The 24,362-nt window shown below is 49.9% G+C and overlaps 1 protein-coding gene across 1 annotated transcript in view; it reads right to left on the bottom strand.

The window, feature by feature from the left end:
* LAMC3 (laminin subunit gamma 3) overlaps window positions 1-16,800 on the bottom strand; it is a 49,470-nt gene extending 32,670 nt beyond the window's left edge. Inside the window, exons 1-5 of the mRNA XM_032797805.2 lie at window positions 16,408-16,800; window positions 7,960-8,264; window positions 6,045-6,175; window positions 1,974-2,140; window positions 813-1,001 (exon numbers count right to left, since the gene is read on the bottom strand). Of these exons, the coding sequence (XP_032653696.1) occupies window positions 813-1,001; window positions 1,974-2,140; window positions 6,045-6,175; window positions 7,960-8,264; window positions 16,408-16,786 (1,171 nt within the window). The 5' untranslated portion in view covers window positions 16,787-16,800. The remainder of the gene's footprint in view (window positions 1-812; window positions 1,002-1,973; window positions 2,141-6,044; window positions 6,176-7,959; window positions 8,265-16,407) is intronic.
* Between the last annotated feature and the right edge of the window lie 7,562 nt (window positions 16,801-24,362).

Raw genomic sequence — 24,362 nt, 5'->3', positions numbered from 1 at the left:
GATGGGAGCCGAGCCACAGCATGTTGGGAGAGAAACAAGGGGCTGGCAAGAGAGGGAGTCCACTCCCCTCACCCCTCCACAAAGTGGAGCAAGGACTCTGCCTTGAGCACAGCGCTATGGGACCTAGGGGAGGTGGATCGGGAAGAGGGGTGCCTCCAGGAGTCATGGCCTGAGGGAAGAACATGCTGCAATAGGTGGCAAGAGGGCAAGTCATAGAAAAATAGTGTGTGCGGGAACTGATGGAGAGAGCAGGGCATGGAGTGGGGGAGAGTGGGAGAGACGTTCCCCAGGATGGGACGTGGTTGAACATTTAATGTTATGGATTTGTTTTTTTAAAGAGGTCTCACCCCAATCACTGAAGATGCAGCTTTGTCCCTTTCCTCAGTTAATTGTGCCCACATTTCTGTCACAGCCCTCTTGCTCCCTGAAGCAGACGAGGGGCCTATTCTCACTAGAAAAGTTTGGCTGGGATCACTACACCAGCAGAGTTTCCATGTGCACACGCACTTATATGGGCAAAAAAGGGCTTTTGTAGGTGCAGCTTATACTGGTTCCCCAAGCAAAACGAGTTCTGTTGTATCTACACTAGGGCTTTTGCCAGCATAACTGTGTCAGTGGGGGAAAAAAAGTCACAGCCCTAACCAACATTGCTCTAACTCTCTAGTCTAGACCTGCCCGGAGACACAGGCCAAGCGCAGCACGTGGTCACGGCTTTGCCAGGTGGAGGCTGGACAAGCTGATGGAACGTGGCATCACGTGTGCCAGGGCCACCCCGTTTCCTCCCCCCAGCAGCGTTGCTGTGCACCACATACCCGCCGCGTTGCAGTTGCATGGCTGGCAGGCCATCTGCCCATCCCACCGGTAGTAGTTCTGCCGGCAGTGCTCGCAGTGCGGCCCGTCGGTGTTATCCTGGCACTTCAGGCAATGGCCGCCGTGCCCTGTGCGCCGGTACAGCTCCCGGTCGTAGAAGCACTCGACCGATCGGCCGCTGCAGTTGCATGCTGTGCCAGGGAAGTGAGGGGGGGAACAGCGAGAACATCACAGGGCCAAAACAGACATGGAGACGGAGGGGCTTGGGTCTGAATTGCCACTGGGAGGTGAGGAGGGACTGAGTTGAGACAAACCCATGGCACTTGGGACCTCCGCTGGGTTCCAGCCCAGGTTTTCTGGAGCGACCGGATGATGTGTTACCTCACTGGACTGCTATTATTATTATTATTCTGTATTGTTTGTAATCTGGGAGCACCAGGAGCCCCGTCATGGGTCAGGACCCCTTTTGGCTAGGGGCTAAGCACAGAACAAAGGTAGGCCCTGTCCCAAGAGCCCCATTCCTGCTTCTGGGGTGCGGTAGGGGAATTCCCTGTGAAAGGCCACACTCAGCTGTGCTAGTCCTCAGATTCCCCATGGTTTCTCCTTCAGTCTCTAGAAGCTAAATGCACGGACAATCGTCCGTGTGTCTGTCTCTGACTGTAGGTAGCACTCTTGCCTCTGAATCAACCTTGTTATCTGTTGAGCACCCCGTGGGGGCTCAGAGCAGTGCTACATCGAGGAGATCAGATCCCTGCCCCACGATCCTTATAGCCGTAATAGGATGGAAAACACAAAACATATGTATACCCTCAGAGAAGGGCTGATGTAACAGAGGGGTAATCCTCTAGGTGCAGCATGGGCATCTCTTTCCACAGTGGCTGCAGCTGTCCTGCAAGAGGAAGGAGCTGTTCTCTTGCTGCACCACTGTGCAGGAGATGCCACTGCCCTGGGTCAGAACCAGGACCCTGAGCTGACTTCCCCCAGCCTCAGAGGTTAGCAGCTTTTGACCACTGCCCACCAGGGCTGGATTCGAACTGGCAACCTACAGAGACAGGGCTCCCTGGACGCTAAGAAATGATTTTCTGAATGGCAGAGTCAGCCTGGTGAGTAAGGAATGGGAGCTTCCTGGCAGCGCCTGCAGGGCACTAAGCTCTGGTACTCACGGAGACACTCGTTGGCGGACTCAGCAGTTCCTCGCGCCCACGGCCGGTCCTGGTAGAAAGCCTGGCATTGCTCGCAGTCCACGCCGGTGGTGTTGTGCTGGCAGAGGCAAACCAGCTGGCCCACTTCATTGGGGGCACACTCATTGGCATGGCCGTTGCACTTACACCTGCAAGGGTGCCAAGGTACCATCACTGTCAGGGTTCGGCTGAGCAGGGGAGCAGTAATTAGAATGACCATTGTGCTCAGCAGAGCCATTCCCTCGATAGGCTGGCCCAGCTCCCATGGACTGCAGGGAAGCCACTGACTCCAATGACAGGCTCACCTCTGGATTTGGTCCAGTCTGTGGTGGAGCCAGGGTGTTATTTCAAGGAGGTGAGCTACTCTAGAGCAGTGGTTCCAGACTGCTCTACCTCTTTCAGGAGTCTGATTTGTCTTGCATACCCCAAGTTACACCTCACTTAAAAACTTGGACTTTGGCTTTCTGCCGTGGGCCCAGCAAGTCTAACACTGGCCCTGGCGATCCCATTAAAATGAATTTTCCCACAGTTCAAGAACCGCTGACATTGTATATAGAACAGTATAAACAAATCATTGTCTGTAGGAAATTTTCGTTTGTACTGAGTTCGCTACTGGTTTTTATGTAGCCTGTTGTAAAACCAGACAAGTATCTAGATGAGCTGATGTGCTCCTTGGAAGACCTCTGCATACCCCCAGGGGTACATGTACCCCTGGTCGGGAACCACAGCCCTGTGGCCCTGTGCACTGAGCAATGCTCAAGTGTCCTGATTTGCCAACATACAGTGCAGGCCACAAATCTGCCACCCTGTCACCAGATCCTCCAGCAGCTTCCCAGGCATGACTCCCTCTGCCCACAGCTCCAGAGGGTCACTGGGAGGAGATAGCACACTGGGAGAAAACCTCACCCCAATGGGGGAGGGACCTGGAGGGTAGATGGGTCAGGACCAAGAGGGAGGTCATGGAGACATTAAGGAAGCCTGGCCGCTCCAGAGCAGCCAGTGCGGAAAGGGTTAACAAAACAGAAAGATGAGAGAACAAGGTTTGGGCACAGGTAAAGCCCTGATGGGAGGGTGTTGGCTGGGGGGAGCCTCTCACTCCAGTCAGCAGGAGGCTTCTTACCTAGGTGTTCTGCTTTAGGGCTGCGGTAAGTGGACCAGGTTAGGTGGCACATAACATCCAGCTGAACCCAGCTTAGCCCAGCCCCCCGTGGCTCAGCCAGGACAGCTGCCTGCAGTACACAAGGGCACTGGTTCTAGCCCAGCTAGCAGAAGGCAGGCTGAGCCGGCAGGTCAATGCACTGTAGCGTCTAGCCAGCAACTGGTGAGTGCACAGGGATGTGCCTGAGTGGGTGGCTGCTGGGCCAGTTTCGGGGCCCCCAGGAGAGCATCGGGGTGTGGACAGAACAGACGTCACCCAAACGGGAGAAGGAGGGAAAGCAGCACAGGCTGGGGCCATTTCAAGGCCACCCATCCCACTCCCACAGGCACTCGCCAGCAGCACCCGCTGCAAGGTCATTTAGACTGAAGGTGGCCTGGTCAGATGCTAATGAGCTCCAGCTGTTTGGAACTGGAGTGTCAGACAAAGTCGCTGTGTGCTCCTGGCCTCCCTCTCCCAGTGTCTCTACTCTGGAGCGTGGGGAGCAGCTCTTCCTGGGCGACTGAAATGTTGACCATGGGGATCCGATGGGAGCAGGGAGGTACTGACAGTACAGCCTCGTTCCGGACACCCGAGGTGGAAGAGCGTGGAGGGCGTGATGTGCCCTGCTCTGTGGGAGTGCTCATATCCAGTACGCTCACTCAAAGCTACCACAGGCCTCGCTCAGTTTGTCCTCCAGAAGCAGTGAACTCCATCGAGCTTTAGCAGGACAAACCTGGGCCGACAATGGAGGATTGAAATAGAGGAAGAATTCAGCTAAACCTTGCAGCAGTTCCAACTCTGTCCTCTCCTTCCTGTCAAGCCCAGCGACCCCAGACCTGAGAGCCCGGGGCCAGCTGTCAGTACAAGCCAAGTGAGTGGCCCCTTGCCATACAGCTCACCCTGCTGAGAGCGCACTGCGTTTGAGCAGGCCAGGGTTTAACCCTTTGGACACTGAAGAGGAGGATATTGGTGTCCTGGGCCTTCTCCCTCAGTCCCACAGGAGCTCAGCCTCCCAACTCTGCAGTCAGCCACGGGCTTTTGTGCCCCACTCATCTAATCATGGCCACTGGCTGCTCTTCCCCACACAGAACCCTGCTCTGCCCCACACAGAACCCAACACAGAGCCTCTTCACCCATGGCCTGACCCCGTGGGTAGACCGGTCTTGGCTTTAGCCTGAGGGAGCAGCTGGGAACCAGCAGGGGGCAGCTGAAGGAAAAGGTGAGAAAAGTGGGGGTTCTCCCAGCTGGGGAAGTGGAGGGGGGTTCTCCCAAGCATCCTGCCTGCTAACAGCTGGAGACCCCACCTCTCATAGACCAGCCTCCCTCCCTGGCTCCATCCTGCTTAGCCTCACCCACGCCCCAAAGCTCATGGACAGTCTGGCCTACAGGAGCCGAGGGCACGGCACACCGAGTGGGCAGTCTCCCACCATCACAAGCCCTGTGTGCTGGCAGGAAGAAAGCTGGCCCCACTCCAGGGCAGGTGGGAGCCGGAGGCAGCCGCTGTGTTTGGGTGAGTTGTGTGTTCTGGCTGGTTTGCTAATCCCCCGAACGGGACTTTGTTTGGAGCTCACTCTGTGAAGGCACAGCATGGGAGCCGAGAGTTCGTTTCTCCCACAATAGTTTTCAGATCCTGACTGGCAGCCCAGAGCTCCATGATCCAACTGCTTGGGCCGTGTAAATGCTCTACGTATTGAATACAAACCATGCACCATATACAAGCAGGATAAAGCCTGCTCCACACATGAGCAGCTTTCCACAGCCTGTTCCCCTGCCAGGTCCTCTTTACTGGAGAGCCATCTCCCTTGAGTGCCTGCCTGCTGCCTCCTGAAGTTCCTCTTCCATCTGATAACGAGAACATTCATGCAGCCCCAGCACCTGGGAGCTGATACTAGGGATTTTGGGCAGAGAAAGAGCGACACGCTTTCTGAGTCCATTGAGATTGATTGGCTTTCTGGAGGGACTGGGAGGGAAGATGGCAAGTATAATCCCAGAAGCACAGGCCTGGAAAGGACCTCGATAGGTCATCTAGTTCAGTCCCTTGCAGAGGCAGGACTAAGTATTATTTAGACCATTCCCGACAGGCGTTTGTCTAACTTGTTCTTACAAACTGCCAGCGCCAGAGATTCCACAATCTCCCCAGGTAATTTGTTCCAGTGCTTAACGACCCTGACAGTTAGGAAGTTTTTCCTATTTCTAAACTAAATCTCCCTTGCTGCAATTTAAGCCCATTACTTCTTGTCCAGTCCTCTACAGATAAGGATAACAATTTATTATCCTCTTTATGTACTTGAAGACTTATTGTGTCCCCTCAGTCCTCTCTTCTCCAAACTAAACAAAGTTAAGGTTTTTCAAGCTTTCCTCATAGGTCAGGTTTTCTAGAACTTTTAATCATTTTAGTTGCTCTCCTCTGGACTGTCTCCAATTTGTCCACATCTTTCCTGAGGCACCTTGCCCAGAAATGGACACAGAACTCAAGCTGAGGCCTTATCAGGGCAGAGTAGAGCAGAAAAATTACTTCTTGCGTCATGCTTGCTGGACTCCTGCTAATACAGCCCAGAACGATGTTCTCTTTTTTTGAAACAGCGTTACGCTGTTGACTCCTATTTAGATTGTGAGCCACTATAACCCCCATGTGCAAAATACGGACTGCGCTGCTTAAACAAGGGGAACTGGAGTGTAAGTGCCTCTTATCTGAGGATCTCAAAGCACTTTAAGCCTCACATCGTCCCTCTGTACCATCATCTTCATTTTACAAATGGTGAAACTGAGGACCAAAGAGATTAAATGGCTTGTCCCAATCACATTGTCTCAGAGCTGGAGGCAGAACCCAGGAGTCCTGACTCCCCATCCTATGCCTTAATCACAAGAACACCCCTCCTTCCACCTCTTTTCCCCATGCCCCAGCCACACCTTACCTGCCGCCGACCGAGAAGTCGGAGATGGCATAATAATAGGACTGCAGCACCTTGGGATCCTTGAAGATGTCGTCCCCAAACGTGTTGAGCCGGTTCAAGGAGATGAGCAGATCAGTGCCAGTCACCCACTCCTGAGGAATTCAGGCCATAAGAGAGCTGTTGGTGAGTGGCCCAAGCAAACACATCACCCTGTGGGGGTTCATCAGCCCCTTTACAAGAGGGAGCAGAGGCAGCAGAACCGTCCCATACCATCTTGAGGAACCACCATGTGTATAGTACTCAGTCCTCCCCTTAATTAATCGAACCCTCATGCTGCTTAGACACACATGTGCACATGCCAGAAATCGTGCAGTCAAGATGTGCCATGAACTTGTCTTCTCTCCATCAGCTCCATGTCCTCCTGTGCAGAGGGAGGCCCTGAAATGTTCTCCCCACTTGGCTGACAGCGGAGAGGGGCCCAAGACCTTACATTGGATCCCAGTTTCAAAATAGCCAATGTTTTGGGAACTTTGGGGGATTTGACCCATTGAGATGGAAGGCACTCAGATACCCCAGTGATAGGTCACCTAATGAATGATGGATAGATTAGATAAAAATTAGGATCCAAAGGTCTTCAAAACGCAAGTGTGTTTGGACCTAGGATTTTGGTCCAGGTCCATTTTGGGTCACCGCTGGAATGGCTGGCTTTCAATTGGTTTATGGAGAACAACTTTCCTCCTTGCTCCTGGGAGAATGTGTGTGATGAGGACTTTGCTCTGTGTCTTCCCAGGGCATGCGGGCAGTGGGCACCAGCGGGGTCACTCTGAAGCGAAAACTTTTTTGCTTCTCTACTTCTCCCCCACCCCTTCATCAGACACCTCCATTCTCTGCAGAAAGTTAGAACGGAAGATCTGACATTTGTAAAAATCATCTCTCCGAGGGATCCAGTCAGGAGGAGATTCACTGAGGGAGCTGCCACAAAATCAGATGCTATAAAGCCAGAGCCTGGAACGTTAATGTTCCACGAGAGAATTGATGGGAGCTGAAGGGGATTTTCTGCTGCAAGTGTATAGGGTGTATCCTCTGCACTAAGCCCCCTGAGTATGTGCTTTCCACCACCTTTGAGAGCACAGTGTGGTCCAACCTTAGGCCTGGTGCCTGGACACAACCCTAGTTCCCAATATTGGTAGCAAAATGAGGGAGAACTTTAGACTATGAAGTTGAACAAAGACTAGATGTTTTGAGTCCCAAGGCATGTCTACATTGGAATGGGTAATTTCCAGTCAAGTAGACATACCCACTGTAGCTCTGATTGAGCTAGTGCACTAAATACAGAAGTGTAGCCATGGCGACTGAAGGGCTAGCCATCAGAGTATATACCTAGGCTCTCGGACTGCATCGTACTCGGGGCAGTTGGCCCATCCTGCCACTCGTCCACCGCAGCCATGCTGCTATTTTTAGTGCACTAGTTCAGGCACAGCTAGAGCGGGTATGCCTACTCAAGCTGGGAATTACACCTTCCAGCTCCAGTGCAGACCTCCCAATGGTGTTGGGGAATGGGGTTAGCCAACGAGAGTCTGGAAGAACTGGGTTAAGGCCAGCCTAGCATGATCCATTCCACTAGGGTTTTGGAGGTTAGTCGCCATGGGCTTGGTGGATCAGAGTTTGGGCCAACTGAGCATGGTTCATCAGACTCCTCAGGCACATATTGCACATCTGTACATTCACACACGCACATACGCTCACATCAGAGCAGAATGGAGTTAAGAGCGGAATCTCTCTTTTTAGCTGACCAGATATTTCTAATGTGCCCACCTCCATGGGACCTGAGCACTAACGATATTGCAGCTTTCCAAGCACAGTTCCCAATGCCAACTCCTCTGAGCCACCCGGTCTACTGGCCACACATGGCCGCTTCCAACCCTGAGCCCAGTACCTGTAGCACAGGGCTCTTGTCAAAGCTGTAGGCGCTGGGCCGGCCCTCCAGGGTGGAGAAGGCCACGTTCCCTCCGCTCAGTGGGGAGATGTCGCTGAACTCCTCAGTGCAGAAGGCTACCTGCTCATCCTCACCAGGCCGCAGGTACTGCCGCTCTTGCTTCCTGTAGGTCTTCCCACAGGAGGCGCTGTAGTACTGGTATGGGGTCCAGGGTCCGTCCACGCGGCTGCGTTTGTAAATAGCAAAGCTCTCTGGCCGGCTTGTGTGAAACTTCAGCCGTACATAGGTGATTTCATAGGACTTCCCTGAAGAAGGAGGAGAAGAGAAGGCAATGTAGTTAGGTGCAAAGAGCTCATCCACAGCCTGTACATCTCTCTTTGGGTACCACCAATTTCAGGAGCTACAAATGCTTGTCAAAAATCTGCTGACATAGGTTATTCATGCCATGGGGTAACTGACTTATTGCCCATACTAACCCCATATATTGTGCCATGAGGAACCTGTGACCTGTACTTCTAAATGCAGAAGTGTAACATTGTCCCTGTGTTTCAGCTGCAGAGACTGAGGTTCAAGAGAGCTGATGAAGTGATTTTTCCAAGGGAAAGGAATTACTGGAGTGGTTGGGGATAAAACCCAGGAGTCCTGAGGCCAGCCCTGTGCTGTAGATGTTCTGTGAATACACAGAGGACTTCAGGACTGTCATTCTGACACTCTTCTTACCAGCACAAAATTCACACCCACATTTTAAATGCTAGAAAAGGGAATGTTTTACAGAGAAGGTACCCCAGAGGCATGAGCCATCAGAGCAGGTCCGTCCCCAATTATCGGGGCAGGGATGAGCAAATGCTTCCTCTCCTGGACATGCCTCACATCAACACCAGGCAAGAAATTCTTGCTCACACGGACTCCAGTCGCACCTTGGATTCCACTGGACAACACCAGCTCATAGTGACCCAGCCAGCCCAGTGTCCCTGACATCTTCTGCTTTTGCTGTTTAAAGCCATATATTTATTTTCTCTCCGTCTGTTTCTCTTGATGGATGTAGAGATACGTCAGCCCAGAGACAGCTTTGCAGCTGCTCTTCCAGTGGCTGGTTCATGCCAATGATGGGAAGGAGGACGCTGAACATTAAAAAGCAGCCAATCCATCCAGGCCAGGGGATCAGAGCTGGGACCCAGACAAGACACACAGCTTCTCAGGTGCCAGCTGAAATCCAGCCTAGCTCGACGTCGTTGCCATCCAATAGATGCTCAGTGATCTCTTCAAAATGGGTTTGCTGGGTCTCAAGCCAGATTCCAGCAGACAAGCATCCTGTGCACACACAAAAAGGCCCAATTCTGAGCTCAGTCACACCCATATGAGTCAGGAATAAACTTCACTGAAGTCAATGAGCCAGCTCCTCAGATGGTGAAGTCAATGGAGCTATGCTCATTTATAGTGGCTGAAGAGCTGATCCAATGGAGCTAGACTGCTGTAAAACCAGTGTAAGGGAGAGGAGAACCAGGCCAACCATCACTGACTGGCCTCCTCCAGGGTAGGGTTAGGAAAAGAGCCGGAGGACTCAGTGGACCATGGAGACTCAGCTCCCTTGTTGGCCTTTCGAGTGAAGCTTGACACCACCCGCTAACAGAGTGGTGTGCGGGGGAGGCTGCAACGAGGATAAACAGAGGAGGCTCCAGGCCCTGAGGGCAGTCGATCCACCACTACAATCGCTTATTGAAAATATAAATGAGAAAAAAGAATACAAATATCAAACTGCTTAATTGCCAGAGACACAGGACTGGGTCCAACTCCGAGAGCTGGTTCTTCCATAATTATACCGCTATTGATAGTGCAACACAATCCGCTACAAGGTTTTAACTTTGTTGGAAAAGATAATGAGTCCGGAATGTCAGACGGGATATTTGGGGACTAAGAAAAACCAGCCTTTAATTAGACCCATATGAATTATGTCAGCTACGGGCTGTGACTTTGTAAGAATGCTGTTGGGGAGCGGAGATAACTCAGGCTACTGCCAGGCTGCAGGGAGAAGAATCTGTCATGGATCAGAGCTGTACAGCAGTGGCCAGATTCTCGCTTGTCGTCACAGAAACTTGACTACTGTTTGCAGTTCTGTCTTCAGGAGAGATTTGCTGATAACCTCGCAAGGAGGCAGCAAGCGTTAGGGGAAGTTGACAGCAACAGTTCCGCCTTTGGAGACAGCCCCACCCTGTGGGGTGACTCTTGTAATGTGCTGAGTGCTGAACACCCATTGAGTTCAGTGGGAGCTGAGCACCGCTGAGGCTCGGGCCCAGCATGGCTGTTGTACCCATGCTCTCTCTTCTCTGTCTGTTCTGACTCTGCTGTTCCTCTGGAAGCTTCCACCCTCTGAAAGTGGGGGCTCTTTATCCACGGCTGGGTTCTGTGCTTACTGACCTGCTTCCAACTCATCGCTCTTGCAGATGTACCTACATTTTGCCAGCGAGAAATAATGCATTTCTAGTGTCTTTTGTGAGAGTTCCTTTGGTTTGGTGGGTCTCAGTGTAGTTCCCAGGAAGGCATAATACAAACCACCATGACAACTAGCTCTAACTGGTGTTCTGTGCGGAAGCTCAGGCTTGGCCGGGGTGGGGCAGGAGACCTCCCTCCAGGTCCAGATTGAGGCCATGGTGGATAAAATTGGATGATGAAAAATAATAAAAAAAAATCAGATTTTTTTGTTTAATTTAAATACAGTTTTATTTTAAAAAATAAACCTATTTAAATTTGAAATTATGACAACACGTTATGGAGTAAACTTATTATGATTGATTAAAATCATGTAAATTAAACTTTAAAAATTAATATTAGGCAGTACATGTTTGCTGACAAAGTTTTAGGCAAAAGTCAAACCACTGAGCCGGTGGAAGTCACTGGCTCAGCACCTGGAACCACACTTTGTTGAAGTGCAAAACCAGCTTTTGACAATATTAGCCTCTTCTGCAGATGCAATAAGAATATTTTCTTCATTTCAGTTTATTCAACTTGTTCAGCTCAATGTCTAATTAATTCAAAGTCAAGAAACTGAGTGGGAGTTGAAACATTAGACAAATTTGTTTTCCTCTCCCAATTTATGAATGAAAGCGAGGTGTGAGGGGATGAAATCTACTAGTTCTAAAATCTTGAAGGACATGGTGATCAGAAAGAATCTGCTAAATTCACTAACTACAGATAACACTTCCTTTGTTTAATAAGTTAGTCAGTTTTAAATACAAAAGATGTTTTGATTAACTTTTTTTCTTGTGCATCCAGCACATTGAAGGTTTAATTTAACTAATTTTAAAAAAATTAAATGTTTTTGTGCATTTAATTTCAGTTTCCCTCCAAACAGCTTGATGCAAATCATTAGTAAAAATAATAATTCTCACCTAGTAAATAAGAAATGCATCAGTCACCATATCTAACAATAAAAAAAGTAAAAATTGCAAATCTGAATACAGATATGTTAAGCTATAAAATTGCTTAAAGAGATATGTATAGATATAGAGTATTGTCCTGGTTAGCAAAAAAGCAGCACCAAATTTAGGCTAAAGACTATATTTAGCTGCAAATCAACATGATTTAGTGGTTACCAACCAATAAGAATCAAGTCTTCTTTAGGAAGGAAAAAAAAAACTAAGTACAAGTGCAAATCAAGATTAAGAATTGATGATTTAAATCAAAGTTTCCTCCATGCTGCTTAAATCATGATTAAAAGTGGTGATTTAAATCAATCCACCCTGGCAGAGGCACACTGGACAGGCAGCGCTGGTGAAGCTTGCCCTGATGATGCTCATGTTCTGCCTATCCTGGGAAAGACTCACAACCTGAATCCATGTAGGACTCCTGCAGGTCTTTCGGGTGGAATTCCAGACACCCTGGGTGGGTTTATTCCCAGACAGGAAATTCCTTGGGGGCGTCTACCAAAACAGCAGGCGTTCACAGCAGTCAACACGCAGAACAATTTGCTCTGGGAGGGGAGCTGGTCTCTGCACTGTGTCAATAAACAACCACTGAATGACCCTCACAGAATCAGCTTGGATTCTAGCTAAGTGGGACATGGCGGTAGCAGCGGGAATTGGAGATCCCTGGTTCAATCTCCAGGCTATCAGATTAATAAAGACTGCACATCAGAGAAGGTTTTGGAGTTTGCTCTTGGTCCAAGACACTGGGATAAAATTAATGGGCCAGACTCGGTTCTCATTACTCTCGTGAGAATCTGTGATCATTTGTTTGACTACAGACATGGCTAGCACCAACAAAAATTCTGTCACATAAGGATTTTCCTTTAGTAGCCCAGCAGGGGCAGAGGGAAGGGAAGGAGTAAAAGAACTGACATGCAGCAAACTTTGTGTGCACAGAGGAAGAAAATGAACACCGCATACTGCATGATGTGGTGGTTAGAGGAGGAGAAGGAGAGATAGGACTCCTAGTTCTATTCCCAGCTCTGCTGCTTACTCTTTGGGTCTTAGTTTGCTTATCTGTAAAATGAAAAAGATCCACTGGGCTGGGAGACTAAATTGTTTAAGTCAGTAAAACTATTTGAGGTCTCTGGATGAAAAGGACTATTGATGGGCTGAGTATTATTGTAATATATGAATGTCACATCCACCTACCCCCTCGGCAGGGCCCTCAGATTGAGAAGCCACACATTAGTCCTCAATGACATGAATAGTTGCTACACAAGGATCCATCCCTAGGAGTCAAATTGGCTCCTTCTTCCTCCTCTTAGGCACAGGGAGATGTTTCATAGATTATAAGGAGGGTGTTAAAAAGTAGCTACTGAAGCTAGACATTTTTAAATCAACAGGTCCAGTTAACTTTCAAGCAAGAGTTTTAAAAGAGCTGGCCGAGGAGCACTCTGGCCCATTAATGTTGATTTTCAATCATTCTTGGAACACTAACGAAGTTCCAGGGGATTAAAACAAAGCTGCTGTTGTGTCAATATTTAAAAGGGTAAACAGGAAAAGCCAGTCAAAAAACAGGTGATACAGGACTCAGTTAATAAAGAATTAAAGGTGGGTAATATAAATAATGCTAATTAACATGGGTTTATGGAAAATAGATCTCAAACGAAGTCATCATCTTTTCTATGAGATTACAATTTTGGTTGATATACAGGTAATAACAGCAGTGTAATATACTTCATTTTCTGTAAGGCTTTTGACTTGGTACAGCACACCATTTTGATTAAGAATCTAAAACAGTACAAAAACATGGCACAATTAAATGGATTAAAAACTGGCTAAGGGATAGGTCACAAAATATAAATATAAACAAAGAATCATCAGGTGTGTTTCTAGTGGGGTCCTATGCTATTTAACAAGGTAATTTATCAATTACCTAGAAAACATAAAAATCATTACTAATGAAATTGGCAGATAAAGATTGGGGGAGAGGTAAATAATGAAGTGGACAGGTCATTGACACAGAGCAATCCAGATATCTTGGAAACGGTGTAAGCAATTATGCATATTAATAAGATCAAATGTAAAGTCACATCTAGGAACAAAGAATGTAGGAGATTCTTACAGGATGGGGAACTCTGTCTTGGGATGCAATGATTCTGGAAAGGATTTGAGGGGATAATCAGCTGAATATGTGCTTCCAGTTTGATGCTGTGGCCAAAGGGCTAATATGATCCTTGGATGTATAATCAGGGGAGTATCGAGCAGGAGTGCAGTACCTCTATGTGGCACTGGTGTGACCACTGCTGGAATACTGTGTCCAGTTCTGGTGTCAATAGTTCCAGAAGGATGTTGGGGTGGGAGTGTGTGTGGAAACTTGGAGAGAATTCAGAGAAGAACCACAAGAATAATTAAGGGATTGGGAAACATGCCTTATATTGAAAAACTCAAGGAGTTCAATCTATTAAGTTTAACAAAGAGGTTAAGGGATGACTTGATCACAGTCTATTAAATACCTATGTGGGGAAGACCCATTTGATAACAGAGGACTCTTCAGTCTGGCAGACAAAGCTATCACGAGATCCACTAGCTGGAAGTTGAAGCGAGGCATATTCACAGGGGAAATAAGGTGCAAAGGTTTTTTTTACCAGTGAGGGTAGTGAACCGTTGGGACAACTTAACAATGGCTGTGGTGGATTTCTCATCACTGGAATTTTTTCAAAGCTAGACTGGATATTTTTCTTAAAGATTTGCTCTAGTTCAAGCAGGAATTAGTTCTGGGAAGTCGTGGGTCTGTCTGACGCAGGACATCAGACTAGATGATCATAGTGATCCCTTATGGCCTTACAATCTATGAAGCTGTAAAAGGAAAAACCGGGTTTTATGGAGGTGGAACGTGGAATGAGCGCTTCTTGGCTCCTCCAGTGTCGCCTTTCATCCCAGGCAGGAAGCCCAGTCCTAACTTCCCGGCGATTCAGAACAGATGTCTGCCTGCCTGTTCATGGGGGGCTGGGAAAGGAGTGACCTCTCTTGGAAACAAGCTGCTCCTGTCTCCCTCCACCCTTAACCCCCACTGTTTTCTTAGGAATCAGTGGCCACAGCACGAACCTTCCACCCTGATGGCTTTGCAGAAGTGGTGCTATGGACTGCTTCCATTGGGAAATGCACCACTGTGTGTCCCCGAAGAGTAGCCCAAGAGACTACATCGTGACAGCTTTTGACTGTTATTATTACTGTTTATTATTTGTTTAGTTCCGACAATGACGCTCTGTAATCTCTTGTATTCAGAATGTGGATGGCAGGATATGAAAGAATGAAAATATTTGCAGAGCTGGCTAATTGCCAGGAGAGTTGATATAGCAGGGAAACCTTTTACGTTGTATTTATAATAGAAGTCACGAGCCCTTACATTTTAACTGTTGAAAAAGTGGGACAGTTTTAGAATATCTGAAATATATGGGCCAGATCTTCAGTTGGTGGAAACTGGCGCAGCTCCATTGAAATGGGAGCTATACTCCTTTATACCAGTTGAAGACCTGTCCCTAGGAATTGATTCATCACCATGTGAGTCTAGTTTTTACATCCTGGGAACTGCATTGAAGTCAGTGGAGCGACACGGTACTGTAAAACTAAAGAACATTGGTGAACCAGGCCCATAATACACAGCTTTAAATAAGAAGCACAAGTGGTCATACAGCGTCAACCGTTGGTGACTACTTTGAACCCGTGCATGTTACTACCTATACAGAACCCCATCTCTTTTACACACCTGTGCAATACATTTAATTCAACATATAACTCTATGGAAAATAGTGATTTTTCCCTATGAGGAAAAAAGGGGCATGTTGTTACCAGGTTGGACTGGGAGTCAAAATTCTTATGACCTACTCTGTGCTCTACCACTGATTGATTGTGTGGTCTTGGGCAAGTAGCTTCACTTTTCTGTGCCTCTGTTTCCTCATCTGTGAGCTGGTGATTGGCACAGGGGCTGATTGCGGCTCCACTAGTTACTCCTCGTAAAGTGCTATGAAATCATGGATGGCAAGTGCTAAAGAAGTACAAAGACTTAGGATACAGCCTATGATCCATCCACAGTTGTCTGGAGGCTGGACAAATGCAGCTGGCAAAGGTAGTATGGCAAAGGCATCTTTGCCTATTCGGGACTCACATGCCTTCTGGATCACATTAGCCTATTCAGTCGGCAGGGCCTTATGCAGCCTGCCCCCTCCTCACTGCCAAAAACAAACCCGGCTTTCCAGTGCCCTTCCCCACTTCACTATGGGCTCAGCTATTTCTAGATAGGTTCTTATCTGGTTCCCATCACTGCAGTGCCAGAGAAACTCACCGTCTTTAATGCATTTATCCTCACAACACCTGAGAGGCAGGGAAGTGCTGCTATCCCCATTGTATAGGTCGGGAACCGAGCCACGCAGAGGCTAAGGGTACATCTACACCGCAATCCAAGGGGTGACTGCAACATGCATACATGCACTAGCTTTAATCTAGCTGCATGGCTAAAAATAGCAGTGAAGACAAGGGTGCACAGGCTGTACAAGCCTGACCGGGACCCTGGATATGTACTTGCATGGTTGCCCCAGGCTGGGGCATCTTCACCGCTTCTTTTATCCACACTAGCTAGTGTAAAGCCAGCATGGGAATGCCTGCGCGAGCTGCAGTCACCCTTCTGATGGCATGGGCCAACGTCACAGAGTCATAGAAACGCAGGGTTAGAAGGGATCGCCAGGGTCACCTAGTCCAACCCCCTGCCAAGATGCAGCTCATGCAGGGAACGGTGGAGTGGAAGACTCAGCCTGGCTATCCTGGCCATCCTGCCCCCCACAAGTCCCACTCACATTTTTAATCTCATCTATACATGTGTTTGATTTCACTCTCTCTCAGGGCAGGGGGGACAATCCTAGATCATCAGGCCAGCCAACTTCTCTCTTCACTTCCAGTGCCTTCTCCTCCCAGCACCCCTCCACTCTGGGTCAGGACTCTTGGTGGCAGCAGGTTCCCTGGGAGGGGTGATTCTGGTCGTGCTTACCCAGGTGCAGGGTGATGTTGACGGAGTTGGGGTGCTGTATCCCAAAAGCCATGGACTGGCTCTGCCACCAGGTGCTCTCCTCCTGGCTGTGGAAGTCGGTCAGGTAGGTGGCATTGTGGTGAAGCAAGGGGTCTCCCGCGTCGCAGCGGTGGCACAGCTTGGTGGCATGCCGGGCTCCCATCTGGAGGCAGTAATCCTCGGGTGGGGAGCCGCACGTGTTGGTCGCCCACACCTCCCTGCCGAACGCTGCATTCTCAAAGGCGGGCGAGCAGCGCTGCGCCCGCCCCTCCGGGTCATAGCAGAAGTCCATGCCTGCTGTGGCAGGGCACAGACTGAGGGACAGCAAGGCCAGGACACACAGACAAGGAACCTGTGCCATGGCGAGCCTCAGAGGACACTGAGCTTCCTTCTCTCAGTCAATCTCTGGAGACTCTGGCAGGTCCCTCCTCCTTTGCCAGAGCAGCCCCGCTCTCAGATCCACTCGCTCCAGGTTCCATCTTGTGGATGCTGATGGAAATGCCAAAAAACGGGCTTATTTTTAAATCCAAGACAACATATTTACCTTCTGTAGGCCCAAGATTCCTGCCAGGGTCTATGGAGGCTTCACTGGACGTGGAGTGACAGAAAGAGGCCACAGTCCCTCTTCTCTCAGGGGCTACAGATGCCAAAGGATACCCCAGAAGTGCCTGGTCCTGGCTGCGGTTGGGGCACACCTAGAGTTTCAGCACATCCTTGGAAGCCCCTATCCTGCCACCCCCTGTCACCCCCATCCCAGTCTCCCCACTGTGGGCATTTGTGACAAAGCACAGGGCCAGCCAGAGAATTCTGGGAAGGATTCTCTGGGAGGGACCCCCAAACCCGACTCATTTTACATAAGGGGTGTATAGGGCCCCCGCTGTGGAATAGAGCCCAGAAGTCTGTTCCCCTCAGCCCAGCGATGGCTCTGTAATATTTCACATCCCTCACATTTTCCAGGCTCTTTGCAAGGAAAAGGGCTAGAAAGAACCTTTTCTTTTTTTTACATGAAAAAGGAGAATCTTCCTCTATTTCTTGTTGTGGGAGAGACTTTGACTGTCACTGAGCCCTATGCCTAGCTCTGCCTCAGCTCTCACACCCTCAGCACCGTCAGTGTTCCCCAGTCCTGACGGGAGGCATCCCTGCTGTTCCAGCTTGGGGCTTCCTGCATTGCTTTGCTTGCAGGGACCCCCTCACTCAGACACCACCTTTGCCCTAACCTCCGGCACCCTTGTTATTCAAGTGACGCCAACCGTGCTGAACTGTGTTTTGTGATGGCCATGCACTCTCCCACTGGGGACTGGGCTGAGATGCCCAAACTCCTCCTCTCTGGTTTCCCTCAGGAAGGCAAGTTTGGGGTGCAGGAATCCAGGATTCCCATTCCCTCTTGTGAGACTGAGCAGAGCAGTCAGAGGGCTCCAAGGCCCCTTTCCCCAAACACTTAAGGAAGCCTCCAGGCTCTGAAGAGTTGAGGTAGCTTCTTCTTCTTCTAGGGAGGCTCAGACTTGAAAAGTGTTTCCAGTAGGTGGCAGAGATGGACCATCGTTAATCTCTGTCTAACCACTAGCAGGGAAATGCTACTGGGGTGGGATGGAGGTGCTCTGAGGAACAATAGGTCACCAGAACTGGGGAGCAGGAGCCCAGGGGAGTTACAAGGAGGGCCAGGCTGTGATTCCCTGAGCAGCTTCTCAGATAAAAAGAACATGTTGTTTCACCTGCCTTTGGGCTACACATTTCTGATGAGTTCCTCAGCCAGTCGAGGATTTAAAACCAATACGTGAAAGGGTTGCACTGTAGGAGGGGTCTCAACCCCAGAGCACCGGCCCCAGGTGAATCAGAATGGTATCATCCTGGCCAAACACTTACTACTCAGCACATGCTACGTGGGCATTGGACATGGGATGTTCAGATTGAGACCAGAAGAAGCCTGGTGTCCATCAGCCAGTGAGCCAGCACTGAGAGCAGACTCAGCCGATAGGGGAAGCACCCACATCATCCCCAGGCTGCATATGCTACGTGAGAGTCCTGCATCCCATAGCAGCTGAGGTCTTGTCTTGTCACATAGTTACATCACTGTAGCAACAGTCGTGCGAACGCCTACCATAGAGAAGCCGCACTCATGTAACCCAGTCCTTGCACTGGAACAGCTTATTTTGGTTTGCAAGTCATGGTTCATTCTGGTGCACTGCGTGTCCGCTGGGGGTTTGAACTGGGGCACTGGCACCCACCGCGGTTCAGCTACTCCTGTGGCTAAATCTCCAGTGGAGATGAGGCCCGAGACTTACCTCCAGAACCCAAAGGTCCCCAGCCACTGGCTGAAAGGAGCTGATGGCCTCTGGCTTATTTGCTAGGAGCTTGGCTAGGCTTCCCCCACTCAGAATCACTTCATAATCCACCATAGGAAGCCTCTGGACATTCCTCCAGGTTTCAGGCTTTTTGTGGAAGAGTCCTACAGAAGCTACCAGAGAACAGTTATTTTAGATAAGTCTTTGTGGCCCACACTGGGATTCAATAGGATGGGTCACAAAATATGGAAAAAGTCTGCATTTTCTATTGCATTACATGTGTTTTTAAGAGCAATGTCTACAGAACCTCCTGGCTGTTAAATTCGATATGGCTTGCCATAAGGGTGCTGATGGAGAAGTGGGTGCTGAGACACAGAGTAGCTGAGGAGACAGACACTTTGATGGCCACGGACACTTGGTTTGGCTCATGCATCTGTACTGCTTTTGGACAGCGTAAGCCTCCCCATGGGGAAATGACAGCATCAACTCAGTCCTGCTGAGAGAACTTCACTCCCAGTGCCAACCACTTCACAGCACCTGACTCCAATACACAGAGCTCCCTACAGCCAGGCAGGCGTGAGGCTCAGGCTGCGATTCCAGCCTGAACAACCCTCCCACCCCAGCTGCCGGCGTCCCCAAATGTTTTTGAGCTTTGCAGCACATACATTGTATCTTGTACCCTGGAGTACACACAGCTCAACATTTACCTCTAAAGGTATCCTAGGCCCATACACAATTCTACCAATGCACCTCTGTCACATCCAGCACCCATCTTCTATGCTGAGGTTGCACAGAAAGAGCATAGACTTGATGGAGCTGCTGCTAGACCCTTCAAGAGCATGGGGCCAGGCACTCTCCCCGAGGAGATCAGGAAGTGTCTAGCCTTTTCCATCTTCAGGCCTCACTGCGAGATTCATCTCTTCACCTATGCATTCCCTGAAGCACTAGAGCAGAAGAAAACCCGTCAGTGCACTCAGAAATAAATAGAAGCTGATGGCCAAGCCAAGGAGTAGGACAGAGAACAGACTGTCCCTTCTGAACAAGCTCTCCTTGTTTTTCCAGAATCTGTTTCAGCTACCCACAGCAGTGCTCCCTGGTTAGACTAAGTCACCCTTAGAAGCATTCTGGAAAGGTTCTTGAAACTTAGCCCTTATTTAAAATTTAAACTCCCTCCCTCGCCTTCTCTTTTGTTCTTATTTATTTATTTTGGTCTCACAGCTTCTCTCTCAGCGCTGGGGAGAAAGCACGGGAGACTAGCCGTGAATTACCAAAGTCTTAGGGAGTCCAAAAGCGGTTCCCACAGCACTGAAGTTTCAAAGGCTCATTAGCATGTATTGATCCAAGTTCTGACAGCTGCAACTGAATCCTCAAGGAAGGGAGAGTTCCCAGTGCTGAGAAACTTCACATCAGCCGCTCATGGCAAAATGGCCTATAGCAAAGCAGCTGATGTTTCCCTTTGCTTCATTTTTTTCCCCTTTAAATAAAAAGTCATTTTCCTCCCATGGATTTTTTTTTTTTTGGAGGAGGAGGGGAGGGAGAGTATGGGATTGTTGGTGAGCATGAATTCTCCACAGAAAGGAGGCTGTGCCGGTGGAAGGAACCATTTCCTTTGGGGCTGGAGCTGTTCAAAGCATATTGCTAGGGGGCTTCTGCCCCAGGGAATTGAGACAAGAGGATCGCTAGGAAGCCAGATGAGGCGGGGTTGAAGCTGACAGAAAAGGAGGGCAGGGGAGGACGAGGGAAGCTGGGGCGTGTGGGGTGCATGGTGCAGTGGGACGGGAGGAGATAGGATCATGGCGGGAAGGAAGAGGGTTGGGGTGAGAATGAGGTGGGGTGGGGTGGGAGAGCGTGGGCTAAGCTGAAATCAGTGATGTGTGGTCAGATGGGGCTGAGAAGGGGCGGTTGAGTTGAGCTGGGGGGTAGCAGGGCAGAGAGATGTGAGGAGCCAGGCCAGTGGTTTGGGGGAAGGAGGCTGAACAGACGGGGGTATCTCCTACCCTCTCTCTCTCCCACATTCCCATTCCAATAGTTTCTTCTCTCATGGGCAGTGCCGGGATGGGCCTTCTGACCCCCACTGCATGGCACAGCACGCCCTAAGAGCGAAGCTGGGGGCTGTCCTATTTCCAGCCCCCCAAATGAGCACATCCTACACTCTCCCAGACTCAGCAGAGGTGCATCCTCCACAGAGCACAGCCTTGGTCAACCTGCGCTCTCTGCTGTGTGCACGAAGCCCCAGCACAGGCGTCTGCCTCCCGTATACACCTCTCTCCACCCAGCTCCGCAGCATAGACACGCCTGCACACAGACAGCAGGAGAGAGGCTCCGAGCTGGACAGCCATGCTCAGGGAGGGAGGATGGTGAGGAAACCAGAGCGTAAGAATTGAGTTGAAGAGAATCTGACACTTTACCCACCCATTGCTTATTATCAGTGTCACCCAGCCCGGGCAGGACTTGGGAGAAATGACACAAAATACAAAAGCTGGCCAGCTAGGAGTGGGCCCTGCAAGAGCCCCGGGGCGGTGGATAGATTACTGCCAGGTGCCCTGCGGGAAGGGGATCTGAGATGAAGGGGAGGGTAGGGAAGAACTACTTCTCTTTCTTCTTCGTAGTGTGTTTTGTATGACTCTGGATATTTGGGAACAATTTTTGCAGCTTGTCAGGGCCTCTGGGTGTGCTCTGTGCTCTCACAGGCTGGCACGTTATTGCTGAACAGAGCTGTCTGGGTCCAGGAGGGGATGGAGAAGGCTCCCCCAAATGGAAAAAAAAAGCCGGGAAGAGAAATGCAAACTGTGAGCCAAGTAGCTGCAGCAGTAAGAAGGGGCCTCTGTCAGGGAGTCACTGACACCATGCGCACTTCAGAAGGATAGCTCTGCTCAAAGCCCCTGGAGGCTGCGGCAGTAGCAGCCAGAGAGCTGCCCCTTGGCTGGAACAAGGCAGAGCTGCTGAAGATGAGCACCCAGCCCTATGTCCAATGCTGTCCAGAAGTGATGGGTACAGGCTGTCGAGCTGCTCTCTTCCTGGCCCCTGCAGCTGTTTCAGGCCCTGCTGGAAGTGTGCACAAACCCTCTGTGATCAGTGGTCCTGGCACTCCTTTACAAAACATCCACCCCTTTACCCACTTCGTCTTCTGCAAAAGCACTAGGGAGACCAAAAGAGCAGCCCCTGGTGACGGTACTGGACTGGGATTCAGGAGATTTGGGTTCAATTCCCAGCTCTGCTACAGACCCGCTGTGTAACCCTGGGCAAGTGTCTGCATCTGTTCCTCTGCCAAAAACTGGATATGACCATCTTTCCTCTCTTCCACCATTCGTCTGTGGCGTCTAGCTTGATCATAAGCTCTTTGGACGAGGGGCTGTTTTACTATGTATTTGTACAGAGTGTAAGCAGGGACCTTGGTTGGGCCCTCTAGGTACTACCATGATACATACAATAGCAGGAGAAAGACATTTTTGTGCTACCTGCCAGTACAACAGCTGGGCAGCGAGAGTTGTTGCTAGCCATGGATAAGTGGCTGGTGGTGATGGCCATTCGTGGACTCAGGCGAAGACGACATTACTGGTTTAGTGTTATGGGGATACACAGATGAAAGAACCAGTGAGTCAGGCCAGCACGTGTGTTGAGATCTGTTTTACTTTATCCAGGTAAAGTGCTCGATGAGAATCTGAATGAGAAACCATTGCAATGCAAGTAGGCAAAGAGGCAAGTGCCAGGACTGTTCACAATGACGGTGGTGAAGGATGCATCTGCCCAATGGCGTAACAGCAGCACTTGGACTGAGTGCAAAAGGCAGTGTCGTTCACCCACGCAGCTCCAAGGCAGCAGAACATAAAGCCTTTTATTAAGGCCCATTCTGCTATTACTGGATGATAAGTATGGCTGGACTTGATTTACACTGGAAGCGACTGGATGTTCTACCAGCAGCGGGTCTGGGTGATTTGCAGCAATGGGCTGTCACAGCTGGCCAAGGGAAAGGAAAACTTTGACATGGCTATAAGTGCATGATGATTTATCGTGCCACTGCTGACTGGCAGCCTGGCAAGGGACCATGGAAGTGTCCTGGAACGTGCTTCATGGCTCGTCAGACACACTCTGGTCGGCACCCTGGCAGAGAACTGTTAACATGCTCCCAGAATGGGCTTTGTCAGGCACTGGCTGATTGATTGGCATGCTGGCAAGAGGCAGACTCATTTATACGTCCCAGAGAGAACTCCACCGTTTATCAGGTATCCGGCAGACACTTGGAGAGAGAGAACATCTCCAGAGACCCCTTTTGCCAGGATTCTGCTACAGTTATAGGTCACAGAAAAAGTAGCGGAGCTGGCACACAGCTTGGTAACCAGCAGAGCAGTTTGGCTTGCTGCAAGAGCAGTTCCTGCCAGGCAACTCCACTTTGGATGCCAACTGAGAAGTCATAAGAATGGCCAGACTGGGTCAGACCAACGGTTCATATAACCCAGTATCCTGTCTTCCGACAGCGGCCAATGCCAGGTGCCCCAGAGGGAATGAACAGAACAGGGAATCATCAAGTGATCCATTTCCTGCTGCCCATTCCCAGCTTCTGGCAAACAGAGGCCAGGGACACCATCCCTGCCCATCCTGGCTAATAGCCATTGATGGACCGATCCTCCATGAATTTATCTAGTTCTTTTTTGAACCCTGTTATAGGTCTGTGCTGGTTTACTGCAGCAGGGGCCGCTCTATGAACCATGGCAAAATTGTTTGCCTGATTTCCTCAGGGCTATTTATGTCATGCCTGAGAGTAAACTCCCTGGAGCACATGGTCCTGTTTTCAGTCAGTAATCACACTTACAGCCCCTTCAAACGACAACGGCTGGCATCAGCTTTGACTCGGCTGATTGAAGAAATAAGCTTGAGCCGAGGCGGGGGGATGGGGGGGTTGGTCCAAGTCCATCGCTAATCAATACATCTTTCCAGGTCAATAAGCCTCATGACTGAATTCAAAATTATTTTGGGCTTGCCCCCGCGCCTCCTCCCAACTCCATCTCATCTCCTTTGAGAGCAAGATAATCAGAGGAACCTTGCTTTCATTTCACGTGGCCAAAGTCTGGAAAGAAAACATCCTCTTGCAGGGGAAGAGTCTTGAATATAGGTACAGGATTCCCCCTTCTCATTCTAAACTGTGTTCTTCCATGGGAGACCCCAAGCCAACTCAAAGAATTATGGGAAATTCCCACTGCCACAAGGGAGAAGCCCATGTACTCCAGCCTTCTCAAGGCAGGGGAAGCGGTGGGACAAGAATGGTGGAGGACATCCAAAGGGCAGGTCAGGAATTGTCCTTGTTCCCTCTGTCAGATTGAGATGCCAATGGCATGGAATTGATCCACTGCCTGAAACCTCCACAGCCGGGCTAAGGAGCCTTTGCCCATCTGCTGTGGTCCAGCTGCTCCAAGCATGACAGAGGAAGATTGCATGGGTTTGACTCTCACACGATGGATATGCTGCCACTGTTGGGTCACACAGCCACGAGGCCCCAGAGCCAGGATCCCTCCCCGAGCATTTCACCAACCAGCTTCAGCCAACCCAAACGGGGTGCCTCACAAGGGTTAAGAACCTTCCAGGCGGCTGGGAGAAAACGTTCCTCTGATTTGCCTAATGAACATTAATTAAGAAGACAGAAGATAGCAGATTCCTTCA

Source organism: Chelonoidis abingdonii, chromosome 24 (assembly GCF_003597395.2).
Source record: "Chelonoidis abingdonii isolate Lonesome George chromosome 24, CheloAbing_2.0, whole genome shotgun sequence".
Lineage (NCBI taxonomy): Eukaryota > Metazoa > Chordata > Testudines > Testudinidae > Chelonoidis > Chelonoidis abingdonii.
Note: the sequence above shows the minus strand (reverse complement) of the source record. Positions and strands in the feature narration are given on the sequence as shown.